Below are 23722 nucleotides of genomic sequence, written 5' to 3'. Positions count from 1 at the left end.
CAGTTTGATATTTATTTCTAGTAAATCCCACCAAGCGAGAATAAAAATATTAAACTATTTTTAAAAAAAGATTTCCTTCAGAATATTTTCTGCCTTCTGTGCTAATGATAACAGCACCGAGATGGGGCAAATATATACCAATTAAAATCAAAAAACGCTAGGTATAGGCAGTTAGTTCTCCAGCTCCAACAGGATAGATCAATCATTTTGAAGCTTTGTTAGAAGCATTCTGACAAGGGGAGTGTTTTGGGAAAAAGAAGCATATTCTCTTCTATTACTATATTCCTCCAGTGTATACAAATAAACTATAGAATATTCATCTGTCTGATATCAGATCCTAACCACTCACAACTTCCCTTCTTTTGCAGTAACGAAATAGAACACAGGAGATTGGAGTTTTCTCACTAACCCTGACTGATATGGCCTCAAGAGAAAATCTGGGCCAATTTTAAATCAGTCCACTTGGTGGTGACTCCAAAATCAGAATGTTGGATTGTTCTTGCTCTTCTCCCATTAGTGACAGGGGCCTTAAGCAGATGATCAAGCAGCTCCCTGATGGATAGGAAAGGTTTAGAGGAATGTGGGTCAAACACTAGCAAATGGGACTGCCTCAGGTAGACATCTTGGTTGGCATGGGCAGGTTGGACTGAAGGATCTGTTTCCATGCTGTATTACTCTATGACACCAATGCAAATTTGAACATACACATGAAAAGATCATCTGCCAGGCTTACTGGGAAGCGGATAGAAAAAGTATCTTTTACTAAAGGGAGTACTGCTAGCATTTCAAAAACCTTCCCAGAATTTTCTTCTGGTGTTATGCCTTTGGGGAGCCAGGATAAAAAATATTTTCCCTAACTCCACAAGAAGAGCCTCCAGACTTAGGCTCACCTAAATTAGACCTCAAAATCCACCACTCCTACTTGCGCCCCACCATCACCCTATTCATTGAAGATGCCTTGGGCTTGCTGAACCTGCCAATTGGTTGGAAAGAAAGGATTGCAGTGGGGTGTGAATGAAACTTATTGGCAGAAAGACAAAGAGGCTTGAGCTCCCAAATTGCTTGGAGCTCCTATTGGTAAAATCAGGCTGGCATCCTTGGCATCATGATACATCCTTCTCTGCTGGCAGCTAAAACTGACCTCATTGCTTTGTATAACATTCCCTTTCCTCACAATGGCTTCCCTATCACCTTTGTGAGCAGGATTGCATTGCATTGGGCACTGCCTTCAGCAAAGAACAGTGTGGCAACCTATTTCTATTTTCAGTAAATCTAATGGAAATTGCACTGAAATGTATTAGTGAGCCACAGAAGTGTTATTTGCTTGTGTGTACCATCACCACAAGTGAAAGGTATGCTCAGCCTTTCCTTTCCCCAGAGACCCACAAAGTTCTTTGAATACGATGTATTTCTGTGGCGTGATCTCACCTCCTTGCTGAAATTATATCAAACACGTTTCACCTAGTGTACTTAATGACAGGGAAAGAAAAAGGCTATTTCTCTTTACCCAACCCCCCCAAACACCCTCCCCTTCGTAATCTCAACTGGGATTTGGACCTAAGTCATAAAGGTGAAATAATATTATTAGTCATATTACCACAAAAGCAGATGCAGATTAAAACCTTGATCTTTTCACTGATACTTGGTGATGATGAAATTTCTTTTGAAACACAAATGATGAATGCTTCCACACAATGAGACAGGGGCAGAGCAGAAGATGGACTTTAATTTTGCGAGACTCCTGCCAGCACAGAGTCTCACTAGAAGCAAGCATCAATCAGCAATTTTCCGGGCCTATCTCCGACAGCAGTCACTCTTCTTAAGTTTCCATTCAGGTGGAAGAGTGTTAAGTATTTGGTTCTGGCTTGAATATTTGAAATTTCTGGTCTTACCATTCAAAGTAAGATGGATGACAAATCCAGGTCTAAATCTTAACATTGTCAATTCTCTTGTGGTGAAGAGCATTCACTAAAAACTTGCCTGTTTTTCTCAGGCTGACGTTAACATTATCTTGCCCAATGGACCTGAAAAATTTTCCAATGGATGTGCAAACATGCGCGATGCAGTTGGAGAGCTGTAAGTAACAGGATTACATGTGCATGTTTACAGGAATCATTTCAGCCTCTGTTAAACCCTGTCCAATGACAACTATGAATAATAAACCTTTTTATTGACATTGCTGATGTGGTGGTATCTATCCCATTCCATTCATAAGTAATATTTTACGCCAAAGCCATTTAGTGTAGTTTGTTCTTCTGATAAGTTTGGCAGATCCTGCAGTAATTGTTATCACATGCCTGTCAATAATGAATGACCAAAGTTTCAATGCAAGATTATTTTTTTCTGTCATGTGCAACCATTATAATTTTATACCAGTCAAGCAACCTCCAATCAATCTTTTTGGTCTTGTTCTCAACTTCACTATTAAAATGACAATTTAATTCATTACTTCTACATTCTGCTTCTTTTCATCTCCATTAGACTACTGGCATGTTTGGTCCACATCTGTTTCCAACCATTTCCACTGCATCTTTGACCATTCCCAACATCCTGAATCTCTTACATGCTTCAGATTCATGAAAACATGTCATGATTGGACATCAGAGGTAAATATTCTGTCAGCGAATCTTTATCTTCAATAATTCACTTCAGATCATCTGACTAGCTTTGCCCATCTGGTTCTTAACATTTTTATTGCTATAAACAAATCTCTTGAGCTCACTGACTAATACCTTTGGTAATGGGCTGCAGTTGGATACACAATGAACGATCTGATATTCGAGTGGCTGGAACAAGGAGCGGTGCAGGTTGCAGATGGTCTGACCCTTCCACAGTTTCTTCTGAAGGATGAGAAGGAGCTAGGATATTGCACAAAGCATTATAATACAGGTAGGTCAAATTCATTGTCAGAACAGTTGAATCTCCTAATTGGAAATTACCTTGTGAAAGTAAGAATTAACCTGAGTGACATGTCTAATTTAATCACAAACATCATGGTAAAGGGCTTTTTCATCTGGTAAATAGACTGAAATAATGAATTTGTTCTTTTTGAATGCTGAAACTAGTATTATCAAAAAGAGAAAATCTTCTTTGTGGATTTATATAGTTCAGCTTCGTTCTCTTGGAAGGAAATTGTTCCCTTTATTAAATATTTCTTGTCAGACAAGTAGTCCACATTGAAACTGAGATGGATTGTGGGGATTAACACTTCCCCATGTCCAGTAGTTGGGCATGGATGCATTCATTGCACAGTGTCCCAAAGATTAAAATGAATGGGCAGAAAATCATAACCTCCCATCCTTCAATTCCTGAAATGTTCTCCCTTTGCATGAGAGTAATTAATTATCAAATCTCTCTCCTCTTTCAATACATGGTTATGTTGTTACTGTTACGCTATGTTGTTACATTTCCTTTTAAGAAGATTTTATTTCTTCTTGAAAGGCATCATGTAGAGTTCTGAGCATGCCCTGTATCTTGGGTGCAGCAATAAAGAAAGCATCTGTCGTTTGCATCGTGCACAGCATAGAGTATAATTAATTGTAGACGTAAGGGCTAAAATAGTAAAAATGTACAATGTGGTTAAGATTTGTTGATTTGCTGTTTGCTGTCACTCCTGGCTTGAATTTTCATCTGTGGTACCTGCCAAAATGACAGGAAAATGAGAGATGAGTCCCACTACCACTTCACTACCCTCCATCCCCAACCTGGTAGTCACCTCAACTGGCCAACTGCATGTCAGTAAGCACTTTGGGTTCGGAGATGGTGGGCCAGGGCTGCAAATTTGACCCCTATCCAAGTTCCTTCCTGCCAGCTGCTGCGATTTTTGCTCTTCAGGACTCCCAGACTTGGGTAATGGAGACAATGCCTCCCATCCTCGACTTCTTGACCAACAGACCGCAATCATTGAGGATAGGCAGAACACCTCCGCCATGATTATCCGCTACACTGGTGACCCACAAGGCTGTGTCCTCAGACCCCTACTTTACTCCCTATGACCGAGTGGCCAGATTCTGCTCTAATTCCATCTACAAGTTTGCAGATGACACCACCATAGTGGACTGAATCTCAAATAACAATGAGTCATGGTACAGGAAGGAGATAGAGAGGCTGGTGGCATGGTGTCATGACAACAACCTTTTCCTCAATGTCAGCAAAACAAAAGTCAATAACTTTAGGAAGGGGGGGATGGTGCACATGCCCCTGTTTACATCAACAGCGCAGAAGTTGAGAGGGTTGAGAGCTTCGTGTTCCGAGGAGTGAACGCCACCAATAGCCTGACCTGGTCCAACCACATAGATACCATGGCCAAGAAAGTGCACCAGCGCCTCTATTCCCTCAGGAGACTAAAGAAATTTGGCATGTCCCCTTTGACCCTCACCAATTTTTATTGATGCACCTTAGGAAGCATCCTATCTGGATGCATCATGGCTTGGCATGGCAACTGCTCTGCCCGAGACTGGAAGAAACTGCAGAGAGATATGGACACAGCTCAGCACATCATGAAAACCAGCCTCCCCTCCATGGATTCTGTCTACTCATCTCACTGCCTTGGTAAAACAGTCAACATAATCAAAGGCTCCTCCCACCCTGGACATTCTCTCTTCTCCCCTCTCTTTTATCGGGCAGAAGATACAAAAGCCTGAAAGCATGTACACCCAAGCTCAAGGACAGCTTCCATCCCGCTGTTATAAGACTATTGAACGGTTCCCTAGTATGATAAAATGGACTCTTGACCTCACAATCTACTTCGTTATGGCCTTGCACCTTATTGTCTCAGAATCAGAATCAAATTTATTATCACTGACATATGATGTGAAATTTGTTGTTTTGCAGCAGCAGTACAGTACAGTGTTTGCCTGCACTTTCTTTGTAATTGTAACACTATATTCTGCATTCTGTTATTATTTTCCCTTGTACTACATCAATGTACTGTTGTAATGAAATGATCTGTATTGATGACATGCAAAACAAAGTTTTTCACTGTACCTCAGTACATGTGACAATAATAAACCAATTTACCAATTTATGTGTGGTGAAGGAGAGGGCCTCCTCCCTTTCTATTTTAGTCCATGACCTTACTTAATTGCCTGGGTTCCTGTTGATGTCTTCATCAGTTTTAAGGATCCTGCTCCTTTAGGATCCCTCACAAGCACTATGATGTTGCGTTACCTCTGGTGATTTCTCTGTAACATTGACAGTCTATCTCATGGTGTTAAAAACCTTATTGGGATCTCCCTGTGCACAGGAAATTGTTTCTGGTGTCCAAGAGGTGGACGGCCATCCCAGTAGAACTGCTATTTAAAGAAGTTCAAGCTCTCTATCTTGCAGCTTATAATGATTTCTCTGCGCAGTCATAGAGCAATACTCCTAGAACAAATACAAGGCAATTATACTTTGATTTGGTATTAATTTGGATTATCTAGTTAACTGGGCATTAATTTACTCATTATTCATGGAGTCCACGTGCAACTTGCTGGGCACATTGACGTTGCCCTAAAGGAACAGTGGTGTACTACCCAGTGAGCAGCTTGATATCCTGACTGAGCAGTGAGATGTCACTCACGAGTGGATTGCTGCTTTCAGTGGACACAGGGATGCCACCCATGAGCAGCTGTTCTTCAAGAGCAAAGGAATGTGACATGTGAGCAGCTCACTACAAATGACATGGCGTTGGATGTGAGTATTTGGTTGTTCAGCACAAAGAGAGAGATCTTACACTGAGGGGGCAGAGATCTAACTGAGGAGAGCTCACCCATGATTTGGGATCTGTCAGCCAGCTCAGATCTAGTACTGGATGTTGAAACAATGGTAGTGCAGTCTGAATACCAGCAGATCTTTGCATCTTTGTGCACCCAGACCTCTGAAAGCTTACCTGGTGTGCTTACTGTCTGCCTCAGCTGGCAAACTGTTGGGCACCGACTCACCACCCGACATGCCTTCTCTGGCAGCATGCTCAGCCATGCCCATTGCAAGCCATGTTCAACTGTCTAGACTTCTCGTCAGCCCAAGGCAGGGCTTCCTTGTGGATCATTGAGGACCTCTGCGAGGATGCACAGTAAGAGGGACAGTCCACAGCCACGCAGGGGACATGTAGAAATAGCACATTGAGGCTGTGCCATGGAAAAGGTACTAGGGTGTGTGATTCTACGGACAACATAAATAGATCTTTTAGTCCCTCAAGCCTTCACCACCATTTGATAAGGTCAGCGCAGATCTTCTACCTCAGCCGCGAATGGTGGTGGTGACTGAGAAGCCGAATAACCTACTCCATTTTCTATTTCTTATGCAATACATCTCAACAGTGCTTGTGTTCTCATTTACGGCATTCTTTGCACAAAAGTAGGTCAGGCTCTGGATTGCTGAGACCTGAAGGTGATGTTTCCACTTACTTGCTGCTCTTGCTCTTCTAGCTGGAAGGAGACGTTAAAGAAACCTGGCAAGTTGCAGCAACATATCATTTAAATGGTGCACACTGCAAGCACAGTATATTGATGCTGAAGGGCATGGACGTTTAAGAGTGTAGTTTGGATGGCAGTCACGTGGACTGCATTTCTCTAGATGGTCCTGAACTTCTATCATATAGTTAAAGCTGCGCTCATGCAAGCATCTGGGAGTTCTTCGTCATAGTGGTAACTTGTGGCTTTGGGGTGTCAACTGCAGGGTCACTCATTTCAGGATGTACATTGGGGCAGATCTTCCAAAGACCAACTGGCAGTTACTCCCTAAATGCCAATACTTAAGGGCTTTCCTTCTTGATTGATGAGTGCACTGCCTGAACCAATTTGCTGATTTTCCAAATCACCTCTCATCGATCCTGCTGTGACTCCGACATGGTGCTGAGCTCTCCACAGAACTTAGTCTTACAGTGGAATCATCTGCCTCCCTACCATCGGTTCAGGCAGTGTTGACCTGAGTCAGTGCACTTGGTCTGTGGGAATAGCAGTCAAAGCACTCCAGCCAGTGCCTGTCAGAAATCCCCTGTCCCGTGCAGGTGTTGCAAAGTGCAAAATGTAGTCTGGCAAGTGTTGGAATTGCATGAAAAACACGATGATGCTGGAGGAATTCAGCAGGCCAGGCAGCATCCATGGAGAAAAGCAGGCAGTCAACGTTCCGGTTCAGGACCCTTCTTCAGGACTGAAGATAGGAAAAGGGGAAGCCCAATAGATAGGAGGGAAAGCAGAACAGTGATAGGTGGACAATTGCATGTGCTTTTGTCCTGTTGAATATTTACGCATAATATCTGCACCTTACAATGCACTAAGAATTAATATAATTATCCTGTATTGTATTTGCTGTGGTGGTATTAAAGGAGCATAGAGGAAAGCAAAAGACTGTAATGCATCTTATTGGCCCCAAATATAGCATGTCTCCATAACAAAATACCCTCAAACAGGACATAGAACAGTACAGCACAGGAACAGGCCCTTCAGCCCACCACGTTGTGCCGAACTAATTAAACCAGAAAGTAAATGTCTAGCTGAACTAATCCTTTCTGCCTACACAATGTCCATATCCCTCCATTCTCTGCCAACTCATGTGCCTCTCTAAAAGCCTCTTAAATGTCTCTATTGTATTTGACTCTACTACCAGCCCTGGCAGTGCATTCTAGGCACCCGCCATTCTCTGTGCCCCACACATCTCCTTTGAACTTAACCCCTGGCTATCTAATTCTTCTGTAGATTCTTCCGCAAGCCTTATCGTCCTGGCTATTCTGTCCCACACATTTACCACTTCCATATTTAGCTGTTAACCCTAAACTGTGCTCCTTTCATATTCAAAGATTGAGTCATATCACCCAGTACTGGAGTCCATTGCCATTTTCAGCATTTTATAGGCATTTAATTTATCTATTTCCTTAAAGATTACAAATATGTTGGTTATGACTCTCTCATATTTTCTGTATAGTAGTTAATCATAATCTGATCAAAGCTCAGTCTCTTTGAGATGGGTATAAGTACCTCTTGGAGAGCAGGTCAGGCAGCATTACTGGAGAGAGAAACAGAGTTCACATTTCAGATCAGAGATCTTTCATCAGATGAAACATTAACATTCTCACTCCACAGCTGCTGCTTGATCTACTGAGTATTTCCAGCTTTTTCTGTTTTAAATTCAGATTTTTGCAATATTTTACTTTTGTATGCTTACCTGTTCTCAGCATCTTATGACAATTTGCACATCTGCTATTGATGCTCCGTGGAATATTTTTGCTGGCAGTGCTTATGTATCTGTTGATAATACATTTGTACATGTAATAGTGTAAGGGGTGTAAGTAAATTAAATTTCTCAGTAAGCACAGCCTAGTTTACACATTTGCACTTAATGCTTTGACTGCTTTCTTACTGGTATGTTGCACTGGTATACTTTCACTTCTGAGTAGGGTACTTTGCTTCCTCTGGAGTACTTGTAGTACTTGTATCTTGTGAAGTATATATAATGGGTATCAGGGTACTAGTCTGGTAACACATGCATCTGGTTCCCAATAGAATTTCTGTACTGATAACCATTGGATTTGGTGCCTCACAGAGTACTTGGACTTGCAATAGTTGCAAGTTGTGATGATTGGAGTAGTTAATTTGTAACATAATATTTGTTGCCTGAAACTCTGTGAATTTGTTTATTTGTCCTATGGAATATTTGCATTTGGATACCATTTGGAATAAGCATTTGTTACCCTTTACGTTTTTTTGGTAATCCTAGGCTAGTTAGCCTTTTATTTCTAGTTAACCTGGCTCAGTAAAAAAATGGGTCACGTGATTTAGAGGCCTACTCATGGTTACCCCAAAATGTAGCAGATACTAGACCACAATTGCCTTCTTGAGGCAGGTCATTTTATACTTTGCATTGTTCAGATAATAATCGTCCTGTCTGAAACTGGTCCTCAAGCCTTTCTTCATCAAGCTTCACACTTGTCTATTCCTTACCCTTTTCATCTACTGCTTGCAGCAATGGATCTATTATGTGCTGACTGAATGAAGCATTTTACACCATAGTTACTGTGCAAGCTATTATGGGAAGTTCAATGTTTCTTTAGAACAGCCAACAGCTCCTGGGGTTTGTTGTTAATGCTGCTCCAACACCTGGCCCACTGTGCTGCCATTCAAATGTGCAATTTACCCCTGCTTCAGAATGCAACCATCTCCAGGCTTCGATAATTTGCAGCAACCCACTGTCAGCCTTTGGAACAAAAGCAATTTCAAGACTAATAATCTGAACAGTTTCAAAGATTCAATATCATGTATTTGCAGCTTAATTACAAATTAAATGAGCAGGCTATCCAGTTTACAAAAGCTTCTGTGAGTCAGTCAGCCTGATCTCCATAGACCTTTGGGACCCGTGTAAAGATTACAATCGTATTCTGCGGTTATGATAATTTCTAAGCCTACTGGATAGATTGTGCAATCATGTAAAAAATCAAAACGATTGGTCTTACACCTGAATAATTAACCATCCATAGCTGAAAATTGGCTTCTGAATTATTCTGCATTCAGATATGTAATTGGTTTTAATAGAGCTTATTATATTGTGTGACAAAAAAATCACATTGTAACACTATGAAGGGTGTTGATATGAAATGTACAAAAAACAAGTTTTAACTTGGCATTTAGTAAGATTATAACCCTGATTTTTTAAGACATTTTTATTTTATATTTTCATTTCCTCATTAATTTGCAAACCATATGCTGGCTTCCCCATCACAAAGACCACCTACTTACACCTCCACATTAAGACATGTTTCCCTGCCCTCCAACTCCCCACCCCTCTAGCTCCATGTATCTGCTACTGAAACCCTCAAACATCCTTTTGTTATCTCAGGACCCAGTGGAGGGTCTTCTGGCTCCAATTTCCCACCCTCCACCCTTCTGGTCCCGAGCTCTGCTGCCAATATCCAAGCCCATATTGTCGCAGTTACCTTAACCCACAACAGGTCCTGCATGTCTCTTTGTGCTAACTTGCATTAGCTCTTGCTCCATCAGCGTCTCAGTTTTAAAACTTATCTTCATGTTGAAATCACTTTAAAACCCTGTCTTTCCATATCTCAGCAACACCATGCAGCTCTCCATAGACTGTACACTTCCCAGTTTATAGTCTCATGAATTTATACTGCTTGCTTTGTTTCCCAATTTACAGCCTTATCTTCATCTGCTTGGGCCTTAATTTCTGGAATTCATTCTCCATGCCCCTTTTCCCCTTCTTTCTCTCCAACATTAACATAAAACTTAACAATCTCACAGCTAAATTTTGTTCTTTCTTGGCTCAGCATGAGTTTTCATCTGATTGCACTTTGATCAAGCATAAATATAGTTGTTATATGGTTATAACAACGATATTTGTATGCCACATGTTATATATCACACTAACTACTGGGTGAACGTAGAAGAGTCTCCACTATTCAGCAGTGACTGACATTTCTTTTACCTGGCTTTAGGTGCATTTCTTTACATGAAGAAAGTGAGCTGCCCCTAAAATGCCTGGAAAATAAAACTCCACCAGGCCTGAGAAGCAGATCACTGCTGTAGGAGTTCTCTCCGTTTGTCGTAGCTCACTGACTCTGACAGACCTGATACTGTGACAATAGTTCAGTGCACCTATACTCTAGACAACTGCAATATCAGAGGAATTTGCTTGGAAAAATTACTCACTGCGATGAAAGTAGGTTAGACTGGGCTTTTGAAATGACACAAGAACTAAAGCCCCCAGGGTTAATGACTGCGTGTACTCGTGTCTCCATTCTATTGTCTGAAACAGCAGTTCGTTCAAAACTAACACCATTCATTACCTGGACCAAAAATATTTAGAGAGAAAAACTTTTCATTTTTATGTCCATTGTGTGAAGAATAATAGCAGCAAATCTGTCATATTTTTGTTTGAAACCATTTAAAGGTAGAAATTATAGTCAATGCTATTATTGTAGAAGGTTTTGCCATTTTCTGCTCAAAATTTCTCTTTCTGCCTTGTTAATTTAACCCATTAAATATACTTTTTAATTTTAGTTGTCCATATCTACTACCTACCCCAGCATAACTAAACGACTGATGACTATATATCTGACTGGCCAATCAGAAAAGCAAACATTACAAGTGTTGGAGACCTTAAACAAAAACAGAAGATGCTGGAGATACTCAGTGGGTCAAGCAACAAAGTTAATATTTGTCAACATCCTTTCTGATGAAAGGTCATCGACCTAAAACATTAGCTTAGTTTCTCTCTCTGCAGAAGCTGCCTGACCCGCTGAGTATCTCCAGCATTTTCCGCTTTTATTTCTGCCTTCCTGAGCATGATGTGCAATTTAATGTCAAATAATGTTCTATTCTCTGCTGGAAAATATGATGCTCAGACAACTCCAACTCATATCATGTAGAGTTTCATAACAAAGAGCGACACAGTGGCACAGCTAGTGGAGCCACTGTCTCACAGCACCAGCAATCTGGGTTTAATTCTGACCTTGGGTGATATAGATGTAGTTTGCCTGAAATATATAATTCTATACATTAGATACATCTGTGGCTCTGATGAAAATATGTCAAACAGAAGCATTATGTCAGTTACTCTCTCAACAGATGCTACTGACCTACAGAGTATTTCTACATTCTCAGTTTTTTTTATTTTTTGTTATTATTAACTCTTTAAGGAAGTGCACAAATGCTATTTGATGCCATTTTCTTCTTTAACAGGAAAATTTACCTGCATTGAAGTTAAGTTCCATTTGGAAAGACAGATGGGTTATTATCTAATCCAGATGTACATTCCGAGTCTGCTGATTGTCATACTGTCCTGGGTCTCATTCTGGATTAACATGGATGCAGCTCCAGCGAGAGTAGCTTTGGGCATCACAACAGTACTGACGATGACTACACAGAGTTCTGGCTCACGAGCTTCACTTCCAAAGGTGAGACATTGCCAGTCAATTGTATGCTGCCGCATTCTCATGAACTTACCATTTCATATATCAATATGTTTTAGATTTAGATCAGGGCTGTCCTTAAACAGGGAATTCTAATGCCTGGTTGCTAACCAATTTGCAATATTATGCTGGCTCATTGAAGGACCCATGCTACATCAGAATGTAACACTGTGCTTTATTAGAATGCAACACCAAATAATTTGGACAAATTTCGTGTGTGTGTGTGTGTGTGTGTGTGTGTGTGTGTGTGTGTGTATGTGAAAATGATATGCTGCGTTCTTATTTATTGGTATGCTATAATCTGAAAATTTGATTTACCAAGGATGTTTATTTTAACCATAATTAATATTAGCCATTTAAATTTAATCCAGATTCAGAATATTTTGTAAAACGGAAATAGGTACATGCATTGATCCATGCTACACAAAACTGAGTATCAGATCATAGACTCGTTTAATTGTATTTTATTGTTTAGATCAGGTGTGGTGTTAATTAACTGTGACTGTTTGGATTAAGTATACTGTTAATTAGTGACTATTGTTTGGATTGGATATTAATTGGTCTTGGAGTTTTGGATCAGGTATTTTATTAATTAAAATTGACTGGTTGGATAAAATATTGTCAAATTATGTTAATGGATTTTATTTTGGAGAGGGAGGTCACTTTGGCTTTTTATATGCCTGTGAATATTTAAGGGTTTCCTGCAATGATAAAACCACTTCCATAATCAGGAATTTCATTAGGTTTTAGCAACATTAGAGAACAAACAATTAATCATCTTCTTTTGACTCAGTTCTTTGTTATGTGCTTAGCCATGCCATGTCAAGGGTGCCAGAATGTAATTGAAATATGATCTGATATTTGTGTTGATAGACTGACTTCCACCAGATGGGGCAGATACTTACCTCAGGCTAGGTTAGAGGACAATCAGGCAGGATATTTAGTGATCCCAGCAGCAAAATATAGAGATACAGACACTGGGAAAGCACAAGTTTAAAGACTGTGTGATTCCATCTGTGATGACATAGCCTGTAAGTGCTTAATTGGAGGATGTTTGAGAATAAACCCCAGTGTATTTTTTATTCAGAAATGACAACAAACTAATCGAAAACATTTAGTGTTAAATGTGGATGTGTACCCATCTGGTACATTTACAAATTTACATAAAAATGACAATTTGTTCTCCATGTTCTCTTTAAATTTCATTAGACCATGCAGATGTTATAAACTAAAAAAACCCGAAAGACATTTGAAGAGATCTCACCATCTTTTTACAACCAGAGATGTACTTAGGAGAATAGTTACCAGTGTAATGCAGGAAACAGAGCAGTCCATTTGTGTCCAACAAAACTCTCACAACAGAAATGCTGTGAAAACCAAATAATATGTTACAGTAATGGTGAAGGGTTGGAACACAGGAGATAACTGCCCTCCTCTATAATGCCACACAATATTTTACTTCCACCTGAGAAAACAGAGACGGTTTAACATCTCATCTAAAAGACAGTACCTCTAGCATGGGAATACAGAAGTGCCAGCCCTCGATTGTTGAGATTCCCTCTGACTCTCAGCTATAGGCAACACACAACGTGGCATCTGTCCTAATGGATGCAGCTCAAATACTTAAAATACTGGAAGAATTTTTAAGAATGAGAAATGTCAGTCAACATTCTTTCATACAGCTACTCTTTCAAAAATTGCTTTTTAAAGAGCAATTTTTGAAACAGTAGCTGTATGAAAGAATGGTGACTGACATTTCTCATTCTTAAATCTTTTAAGTATTTTTAAATCTTACATGAACATTTAGTGTGTGCTACATTTCTTCAAATTTTATACTAAGGCAAAATTGTCACATAGGTCATTTCAGAACTGTTCTACACCCTTTCACATTTAAACCGTTGCTTTTTTGTAATTGAATGTATTAACTAAAACTTTAAATTGTTGCTACTGACTGAGCCATTTTGGATTCAGTCCAATTTGTTCTCCAACCAATGATGAAGCATGAACACGTAATGGTGCTTATGTTGTAATTTAGATCTCAAAAGCAAAATAACAATCCTTCAGGTGCATTTAGGAGCAAGGATTTGCAGAATAAAGCAGAAGGTGCAGACCACATAAAAACACAAGAACATGAAGTAATTAAATCCATAAAGTAGAATCATTACAATGTGAGGCATGTAATAAAGCCAACAGGAGAAATTTAATTATGAAACTTATATTCTTGCTATTATACTATTCTTAGTGTTGTAATAATACTCCTCCTCCATGTTAGCAATATTCAACAAATATTAAAAACATTAATCAAACACAGTTCAGGATTTTTTTTCTTAATTAAAATCCGATCAACAATTCTGAAACAGTTAACATACCACAAAACATATTTATGGATTGGAGAATTACTGTGAGCCAGCATTATTAATGTTTCTTTTCCAGTGAGAGTTGTATTGCTATTTGTGGAGTGCATGGAAAACTGGAACTTCTTTCAATGCAGATGGTCCAGATGTGCAGCACTGACAAAGATTCTGCACGCTGCATAAGGACCTGTGCAATGCTGAAGAATATGAGGACCATTCTTCATCAAATTGATTCTTAATGACATTGCTGGAGGCCTCTTTATAGAATTATCTATTTTAACATGAAGTACACATCAGAGATTTTTTTGTCCTTTCTCCTCATGTAGAATTTGTGATCCGTATAATTCTGATTAATAGTTTGTACTGAATTGACAGGATCCGCTTCATGAAACCCAATAAAGTACATTCTATATACTTCTTTCTGATCCAACCACTACCTCACTAATCACAGACCAACAATCTGAGAAGGATCTTTTCATTCCTATTCTTTGCCTTCTGTCCAATCACCAATTCTCAAACCATGTCAGTACATTACCTTCAATTCCATGTGCTCCATCCTTGTTAACCAATCTCTTGTGAGGGACTTTGTTGAAAGACTTCTGGAAATTTAAATACACTGCATTCACTGGTTCCTCCTTATCTATTCTGCTAGTCACATACCCAGAGAACTGTAACAGATTAGTCAAATTTGACTTTCCCTGCATAAATATATGTTGATTCTGCTCATTATAGTTTTCAGGGTGTTCCATTATTACAAACAGCATTATCCATACCACTGACATTAGGCTATCAGGTCAGGAGTTCCTTTTTTCTCTCTCCCTCCTTTCTTAAATAGTTGGGTCACATTTACTATCTCCAATCCACAGGAACAATTCCAGAATCTATAGAACCATAGAAGGTGACAACCCCAGAGCATTCACTATCTCTAAAGCCACCTCTTTCAAAACATCTCTGATGAAGATCATTTAGTGAGTTCCCAATCCCTAACAAAGCCGTAAGATATCTGTGATCATATATGACTGAGCATTGTTTCCTCTTGTTTTTTCTTACGTAGCTGGGGCACATCTAACGATCTCAACACTGAAATTGCATTGGAACTATACTATCCAATGTAATTCTGACAATCAATTAATGAATTACTTTTACTCACTAGAACTACTTGAACTTGCTGAATGAATTTCACCAAAGATTTATGGCCATTTAAATTTTAGTACAATTGCAATCATTAAACCCACATGACTTTTCCACATTTCTTGATTTGTGCTCAAACCAAACTATTTGCTAAAATTACCAGTGGTTACTGCAGATTGACAAGCCTCCTGGACTGTTATACTGTTACCAAACTGGACCTCTTTGCTGACTCTTGTTTTCTTTTAAATCAGTTTTAAAAATTGACCCTTTATTTCTTCTACTCATCCAATATTCCCCTGGTATGTGATCCTTCGTCTACCTATTTTCCTTTCTCCAGAACAAAATAAGAATTCTATGGTGTTCAATTTTACAAGACAAACATTGGAAATGAAAGGGTCAAATAGTTCAACAAACCTGTTCTAAAGTCAAATTCCTGTGTGGGACTTGGTTTGGCTATTTTGTACCAAATCCTTTGAATCTCGTAAAACAGAAGTTGAAATGATTCACCTTGAATGGCTTCAAGTCAAATTTATTGTGTTAGAAGATATCTTTTCCAAAAGTCAATAGCCTTGAGCATGAAGATTACTTGTATATTGTGTACCTTCTCCAGCTTATAATATAGTTTTATATTTCCCTCATCAATTCCCTTTTCCTTTAAAAAAAACCATGTCCGCCATTACTATTAATTTTCCATTTTGAAGAAAAAAAAGCTTCATGTTTTTTTGTTTTGTGATTTAGAGCCAGGCCTCATTTGTTGTCCCTTTCTAAATCCTTTCCATCCTCAGTAAGACAGGTTTTACTTGCTCCCTTCTCTCTTCTCCCATTTCCATGACATATATGATATGACATGGACAGTATGTCTTTCTGTAGGAATGCCTTCTAATGCTTACGAGCTCCAGAGACCATTTTTTTAACCATTTGAACCTTCACAGCACTGGGCAAGAAACAATGGTTTATCCCTAGTTTGGTTTTGTTAGAGATGCAATATTAACCCATCTGAAAGTGAATAGATTGAAAGCTCACACAATTGATATCAAAGCTTATTCACCATTTTTCAAAACATTGAATTCTTCTTCTTCCACTTTAAGTGGCGGCACAGAAGCTGTTATAGCATTAAAGTCTCTGACGTCTGTCATAGCCAATTTCCACCTTCCCTCCATGCTGCATAATAGATTCCCAAGTGAGGGACTTGTTTGAAAGGATATCCTTGCAGTGTGAAAAAGACATACCCAGGGATATTTCAAATGCCTGTGTATTTTTTTAAACCTGGTCACCCACACTGACAACAAAAGCCATCTCCCTGGTACTTTACACATCAGTGCTATGATTGAATTTTCCATTCTAATGATCTAATTATCCATTTCAATGTTTTATTTGCTTTTGCATCTGCTGACGAATGTCACTGAGTGTTTTGTCAACTCCTACAGTTGAATCTTTTTCTGACTCAACTTTTTAAAAATGAGTCCATAATTTTTAATCACATTTATTTCTAGTACTAATAGCCTTCTCTTTTTTGGTTCTCAGCAGTAAATGTAATTTATGCTCCATCTAAAAGGTGCAAAATCACCATAATCCTTTCTACATCAAATTTTATTTATGCACATCTTACTTTCCTGCCCAACTTGAATACTGATAGCATATTTCCCACTGCTTCCTCAAAATGATTTGTAAGTCTCTGAATCAAGCAATTGATACAGCATAGAGGAGATCATTTGGCCCTTGGAATCCATCCCTGCTCCTTACAGAGCAATCTATTCAGTACCATTCTCCTACCCCTTCCTCATAGCCCTGCAAATAGATTCCCCTCAGGGCCTATCCAATTCCCTTTTCAAAGCTCTGATTGAGTCTGTTTCCATTCCCCTCACAGGCAATAACATCCAGATCACTATCACTTTTTGCTTAAAACAAAAGATTTTTCTTTGTGGCTTTTGCCCATCATTTGAAAATTTGATGAACTTTGTAAATTTAATGAATTAGCACTCCAGGTGCAGTTTAAAGACTGAAATCAATTTGCTGTCAGTTAATCAAATACATCACACTCATTAGTAAGTCGAACACTGTGAGCTGTGGGACTTAAGGACAATTCTGAGGGGGATATTCCAATGACCGTGGTTCCCCAATTAAAATGAGCCACCATTGCACATTGCTCCTTTGGGTAGTACCCAATCTGCCCTTATGATTTGATTCTGATAATCTGTTGAAACGACCAACATCCTAATATTGTTTTCACTACACACGCCTGTAGCAGGCTTGGGTTAAATAAGAAGGCTAATGCCAATCTGACCTATCCACTGCAAGACTGATCTGCTCAGAAGTATAAGTAGACCTTAAGACTTTCTGTTATCTCCAAGCTAAAATTTTCAGTTTCAGTTACTTGAACTTGAAGCCGGCAGAAGAATCTGATCTCCACTGTGTGGCTAAGTCAAACTGGGTCACAGGCTTTTGAAGTGGTGTCATTGTCTTAAGCTGAGAGCTGCTGCTCTGCAACTGAGCCATAAGTTCCATGAAAAGAAAGAAATGCTATTACATGATTTGTTCCTCTCCACATTTCCAGAGTTATCGTTTCAAAGTACATTAGCACTTCAGGTTAGGTGTTCCAGTTTTAAGTTTCATCCTACTGATTGGCAAGGTGCTGAATTGTCACTCATGTATGTTTGCCTCTTTACCTTCCAAAGCAAGGGTGCCACACAACATAGAGCACGCAAAAATCGGGGTGAGTGGACACCCCGATGGCCTGCACCATATCATTAAAGGCTTGTTAAGAATTTGAAAGATGTGCCAGAGCTGCATATAGTTTAATCTGTGACAATGTCATGCCTCTTCAGACATGGGCAAGCCTCCCATTCAAGTGTGCAGCTGATGGAGATAACGATACAATTGGTGGATTGAGTCCCACTTTTGCACAATTCTATATGCTGGAACTGCTGAGAGCCCTCCGAACAGAGCTTACAAAAACAGAAATGTCCCCTGTATTGTAACGCAACAACATAAAACATTGTTTACAGTGTAAAATACTGATTTAATTAGTATAGGTTTCTGACAGGGAAAGCAGTAGGTTAACGAATGGCAAATTATGAGTAGATGATTGAAGGCTCTGGTGGTGAAGCTCTGTGGTAGAATGGAGACACAAGAGACTGCAGGTGCTGGAATCTGGAATAACAAACAATCTTCTGGAGGAACTCAGCGGGTCAAGCAGCATCTGTGGGAGGAAAGGAAAGGTCCTGATGCAGGGTTTCAACCCGAAACATCAACAATTCCTTTCCCCCCACAGATGCTGCTCCACACACTGAGTTCCTCCAGCAGATTGTTATTGCTCTGTGGTCGAATCTTGCATACAGATAATCGCTAACAGTGTGCCACAGTGCTGTGCTTGAGTGCCGTAACACATGACAAGCCTACGTGTTCGCCACTTCAAAGCCACCAGTTGGTATCACTCTCACCTCTGAGTTAGTAGATTGTGTGTGTAAATGTATTCCTGCAGACACAATAATTTAGTCTGATAGTTCAGTGCAATAGTGAGGGAATGCCATACCATCAGATGGATGTTAAACCTTGCCAGACATTAAAGATCTACTAAGATATTGAAGAAAGAGTTGGGGAGTTAACCCTGGCTAGCAATTATATCTCAAGAGGTATCACTAGAATGGATTATTTGATCATTATCATTTAGTAGGAGCTTGCTTCATTGGCTGTCATGTTTCTTACAGTGCATCAGCGATTATCTTTCAAAGGTAAAGCATTTGGGACTTATGGATAAAGGCTAATTATTTTTTTCTCCCATTTCCTGCAGAAGACTCTAGAATTGTAATGAATAGAAATAGGTTGTCAAATGAAAATATTTATTTTTTCACTGCTTGGGCTTTTCTTTTAAGTTTTACCTTTATTAGCGGTCAGTCCTATTATTGATATGGGCAGGTGATTGATGAGATGATCTTATGTTGTGAATGAACCTGCTATGCAGCAAGGGAAACATTTCCTATCCATGGTGAAGTACTTGCCTTTATTGATCACTTTCACTGAATGTCAGACATCTGGAATGAGATTTCGATTGGAATCTCAATTAGTGTCTTAATAGATTTTGGAGCCCGGAGCATGTCTCTGGCTTTTTATCGCAACTCAGTCCAATTTAGACTTCACCTGGATTAGATGCTGTAAGCTGCAGATCATTTCCAGATGAAAAATTGGACCAGGCACTTTGGTATGCTATTCAGCATTAGCACACCTTAATGTGAGGCATGAACCAAATGACATTGTTGTTCATATAATGCACATACTGTACGTAAAAGTGAAGGGAGTTCCTTATCCAGCATTTAGCTGTTGAGAAGATATTTTTGCAGTTTGTGCATCAGTGGCACTGCCGCTGGCAGCAATCTATTGCAGAATGTGTACATTATGTGCAAGACTGGTCACTTAGGATAGGTTAGGGACCAGGGGGAAGAAAACAAGAACTTACCCACCTGTAAAGAGATAATCCCAGAAAAACTTCAGAGAGACCACATTCTATCTGGACCTCTCTGATTTGTTGGTTCTGTTTTTCTCAAGGCTGTTGTTATTGAGAAATGTGACGTTCTACGGGAAGATTTTCAGCTCTTGTGCCTGGACTGCCCTTTCTGTGGATGTCAAGGCCACCCTGACTCTATACTTCCCAGAAGACACAGCAAGAACTCTGATATGTTCCCCAATTTGCTGCTCATTGCTATATCAGAGAGACCACCCAGGCACTGTGTTTCTGAAGGAATTACTTCAGCCACTTTGGTTTGAATGAGGGTGTCCCTAAGAGCTGCAAAGTAGTAGGGTCACACAGTACAGAAATGGGTCCTTGCCAACCATCAACTACCTGTCCACATTAATCCCACTTATCAGCACTTGGAACATAGCCTTGGTGATCTTAGTGCTCGTCTAGATACTTCTTAAATGATGTAAGAGTCTCTGCCTCTGTCATCTTCATAAGACGTGCATTCCAGATTGCAACCACCTCTTTCTCAGATCCCCTCTAAACCTCTTCCAACTCACCTTAAATCTATGCCCTCTGGTCTTAGACACCTCTGCATGAGGGAAAGTTTCTTATCATCTATCCTATCCATTCTCATTATAATTTTGTATACTTCTGTCAGTTTCTGTACCTCAACCTCCTTTGCTACAAGGAAGACATAACCCCAATCTATCCAGTCTCTCTTCATAAATGAAACATTCCATCCCAGGCAAGATCATGGTGAATCTCCTCTGCACCCCCTCCAGTGCAATCACATCCTCTCTATAGAGTGTCACATTCTTTCTATAGTCTTCCTTAATAAACTGTACCTTTTCGTGAACTAGATAAATTGAACAAGGTGAATTTCCACTCCATGGATGTGCATACCATTGAGCATTAGGAGAAGAATTTTTCCAAGTTGAAAGCCCTGTTTCTAGGAAGCACACATGACTCCTTCATCCTGTGGGGCGCAACAGTACCAGACATTGTCAGCAGCTTGCACTCCTCAGGGGGGGCAGCACAGTTACGTAGCTACCAAAGCTGTTGCCTTACAGCTCCAGTGATCTGGGTTCGATCCTGACCTATGGAGCTGTCTGCATAAAGTTTGCACATTCTCCCTGTGACATGTGGGTTTCCTCCTGGTGCTCTGGTTTCCTCCCACATTCCAAAGGCATGAAGGTTGGTAGGTTATTAGCTCACAGTAAATTGTCTCCAGTGTGTAGGTGAGTGGTAAAATCTTAGGTGGGAAGTTGATGGAAAATGGGGGGAGGGGGAAGAAGAGTAGATTACAGGGAGTATTAATAGGTGAATGGATTGCTCTGTGAGCTCGGTGGGTTGAAGTGCCTCTTATATTGTACGGAAATATGGAAGTATCCCAGGGAACAAGGGCTACTCCTCTACCTCCCTTGCTCCTCACACCACTGCACTTTGCAACCACAGCAACTGAGTGCCTCCTTCTATGTCATAAGAAATATGAAATAAACTATGAATTCATGCATTTCTGCTCCAGTTACTTTAATGGATTGCTACAATAGTTTTGTGTTTTCTAATTGCCACCTCATTTCAAGAATTCAAACCTCTGCATAAAATATATTTTCTTTGAGGATCTCCACTCTGAACAGTGGTGTACAAATGGCTTTAATGAATTTTGTGAGATCATGAAACTTCTTTCAGCCTTGACTCCATTGTGCAGGAATTCTTAGTCCAAAAGAAGATCACTGTAGTCACTTCCTTGTTATAGTCTCCTGGACCCCTTGGTGTACAGGACCTTCCGTCTGGCAAAATTCATGCTGACCAGAACTTGGATGTCCCTTTCATTGATTGTGAGAGCTGCCCCCCCTCTCCCCTGTAGGCTCTTTCTCCTCTGTGATGATCTGAGTCTGTGTTGTTTCTCTACAGCTGCCGTAGAAGCTAATGCCATTTTCTGAACATTGTGCAGCCAAGTGTCAAGAGATGCATGAAATCTGGCAAGGTCCCATTGAGAATTCCATGGGTCTTGTTTCAGCTGTTAATTCTGGTTTCAAATCACTCTAACGTCGTTTCATGCTGATTTTTGGCAAATTCCATGGTGTCCCAAACAGGATTTAGCACTAAGTGTAGCCCACATTTTAATGCACCAAAAATAGGTGCAATCCAACTTCTAGGCCTCGTTCTCTTGAAAACAGAGAATAACTAGGACCACTGGGATAACACAGTGAAATTAGACTATTTTATGCTGGGGAATTCTAGTGAGCATTTTTGTTTTTCAGAAAATCCATTCATCAGTTTCTCATTATTGATTGCCTTCATGTTTCCTGAGATGCTATCGACTGAATATCACATGACTCTATCCAGCAGGCTATTATATCTTATCATGCTCCACTAACACTCTCCTGCTCTGACAGGTTTTACAATGAAAGATAGGAATTGAAAAATTTACTACTGAATGACCCTGAACTTTTATTTTTCTGCTTATCCAGCAAAAGACACCAGAGTAAGAAATCTATCTCAGGCAGAAGCATTACATGTACCATCCTTTACCCAATGATTCCAGTATTTCTGGATACATAGTGGGCTTGTAGTGGGCTTGTACAGGTTAATAAATATGACATCGTTGCAATCACTGAGTCATGGCTTCATGATGGATGTGATTGGGAACTGAATGTCAAGGGGTATACAGTGTATAGGAAGGATAGGTGGGTAGGCAGAGGGGGAGGTGTGGCCATGATGGTTAGTAGCGATATAAAATCAATAGAAAGGAAGGACATTGGGTCAGAGGAGGTGGAATCCTTATGGGTGGAGCTAAGAAATAGCAAGGGTAAAAGGACAATAGTAGCAGTCATATATAGGCCCCCGAACAGCAGTCAGGAAGTGGACCATAAGTTGCAGATTGAGATAGAAAAAGCGTGCCAGAGTGACAATGTGAAGATAATTATGGGGGATTTTAACATGAAGGTGGACTGGGAAATCCAGCAAGGCGGTAGTACTCAGGAGAGTGAGTTTGTGGAATGTCTAAGGGATGTTTTTCTGGAGCAACTTATTGAGGAGCCCACCAGGGGATCGGCTGTTTTGGATTGGGTGCTGTGTAGTGAACCCGAGGTGATTAGGGAACTAAAGGTAAAGGAACCACTGGGAACAAGTGATCACAATATGATTGAGTTTAGTTTCAAGTTTGAGAAGGAGAAGCTGATAACTGGTGTATCGATATTTCAGTGGAATAAGGAAAATTACAAAGGTATGAGAGAAGAGTTGGCCCAAATTGATTGGAGGAGTAAGTTAGCTGGAGGGACGGCGGAGGAGAAATGGAAGAAATTTCTACAGGAAATAAGGACAATGCAGGACAGATATATTCCAAGAAAAAAGGTTTTGAATGGAAAAAAGGCACAGATGTGGATAACGAGGGAGGTGAAGGATAAAATAAAAGCAAAAGGGGCGGCGTACAAAGTAGCAAAAATTAGTGGGAAAACAGAAGATTGGAAAGTTTTTAAAAATCTGCAGAGAGAAACTAAGAAGGTCATTAGGAAAGCAAAGATGAGTTATGAAAGGAAGCTGGCGGACAACATTCGGAAGGATTCTAAGAGTTTTTTTAAATACATAAGGAATAAAAGAGAGACACGGGTTGACATAGGACCAATTGATAACGGTGCAGGAGGTATTATAATGGACGATAGTGAGATGGCAAGGGAATTGAATGAATATTTTGCATCGGTCTTCACCGTGGAGGACATAAGCAATGTGCCCGTTAGTCAGGAGTCTCACGAATTGGAACTGAGTTCAGTTGAGATTAATAGGGAGAAGGTGCTAGGAAAACTAAAGGGGCTTAAGACTGATAAGTCTCCCGGACCGGATGAGGTGCATCCCCGGGTTCTGAAGGAGGTGGCTGTA

The 23722-nt window shown here is 40.0% G+C and overlaps 1 protein-coding gene across 6 annotated transcripts in view; it reads left to right on the top strand.

Moving 5' to 3' along the window:
- glra2 (glycine receptor, alpha 2) overlaps positions 1-23722 on the top strand; it is a 141982-nt gene that overhangs the window by 85605 nt on the left and 32655 nt on the right. For all 6 annotated transcript variants that reach the window (XM_052014751.1, XM_052014750.1, XM_052014753.1 and 3 more), the window contains 3 exons: positions 1994-2076; positions 2752-2889; positions 11673-11887. In XM_052014751.1, coding sequence (XP_051870711.1) covers positions 1994-2076; positions 2752-2889; positions 11673-11887 — 436 coding nt within the window. The remainder of the gene's footprint in view (positions 1-1993; positions 2077-2751; positions 2890-11672; positions 11888-23722) is intronic.

The sequence above is a fragment of the Pristis pectinata genome, chromosome 4 (assembly GCF_009764475.1).
Source record: "Pristis pectinata isolate sPriPec2 chromosome 4, sPriPec2.1.pri, whole genome shotgun sequence".
Classification (NCBI taxonomy): Eukaryota; Metazoa; Chordata; class Chondrichthyes; order Rhinopristiformes; family Pristidae; genus Pristis; species Pristis pectinata.
The sequence above is the reverse complement of the archived record's forward strand: the minus strand, read 5'-3'. Positions and strand labels throughout refer to the sequence as shown.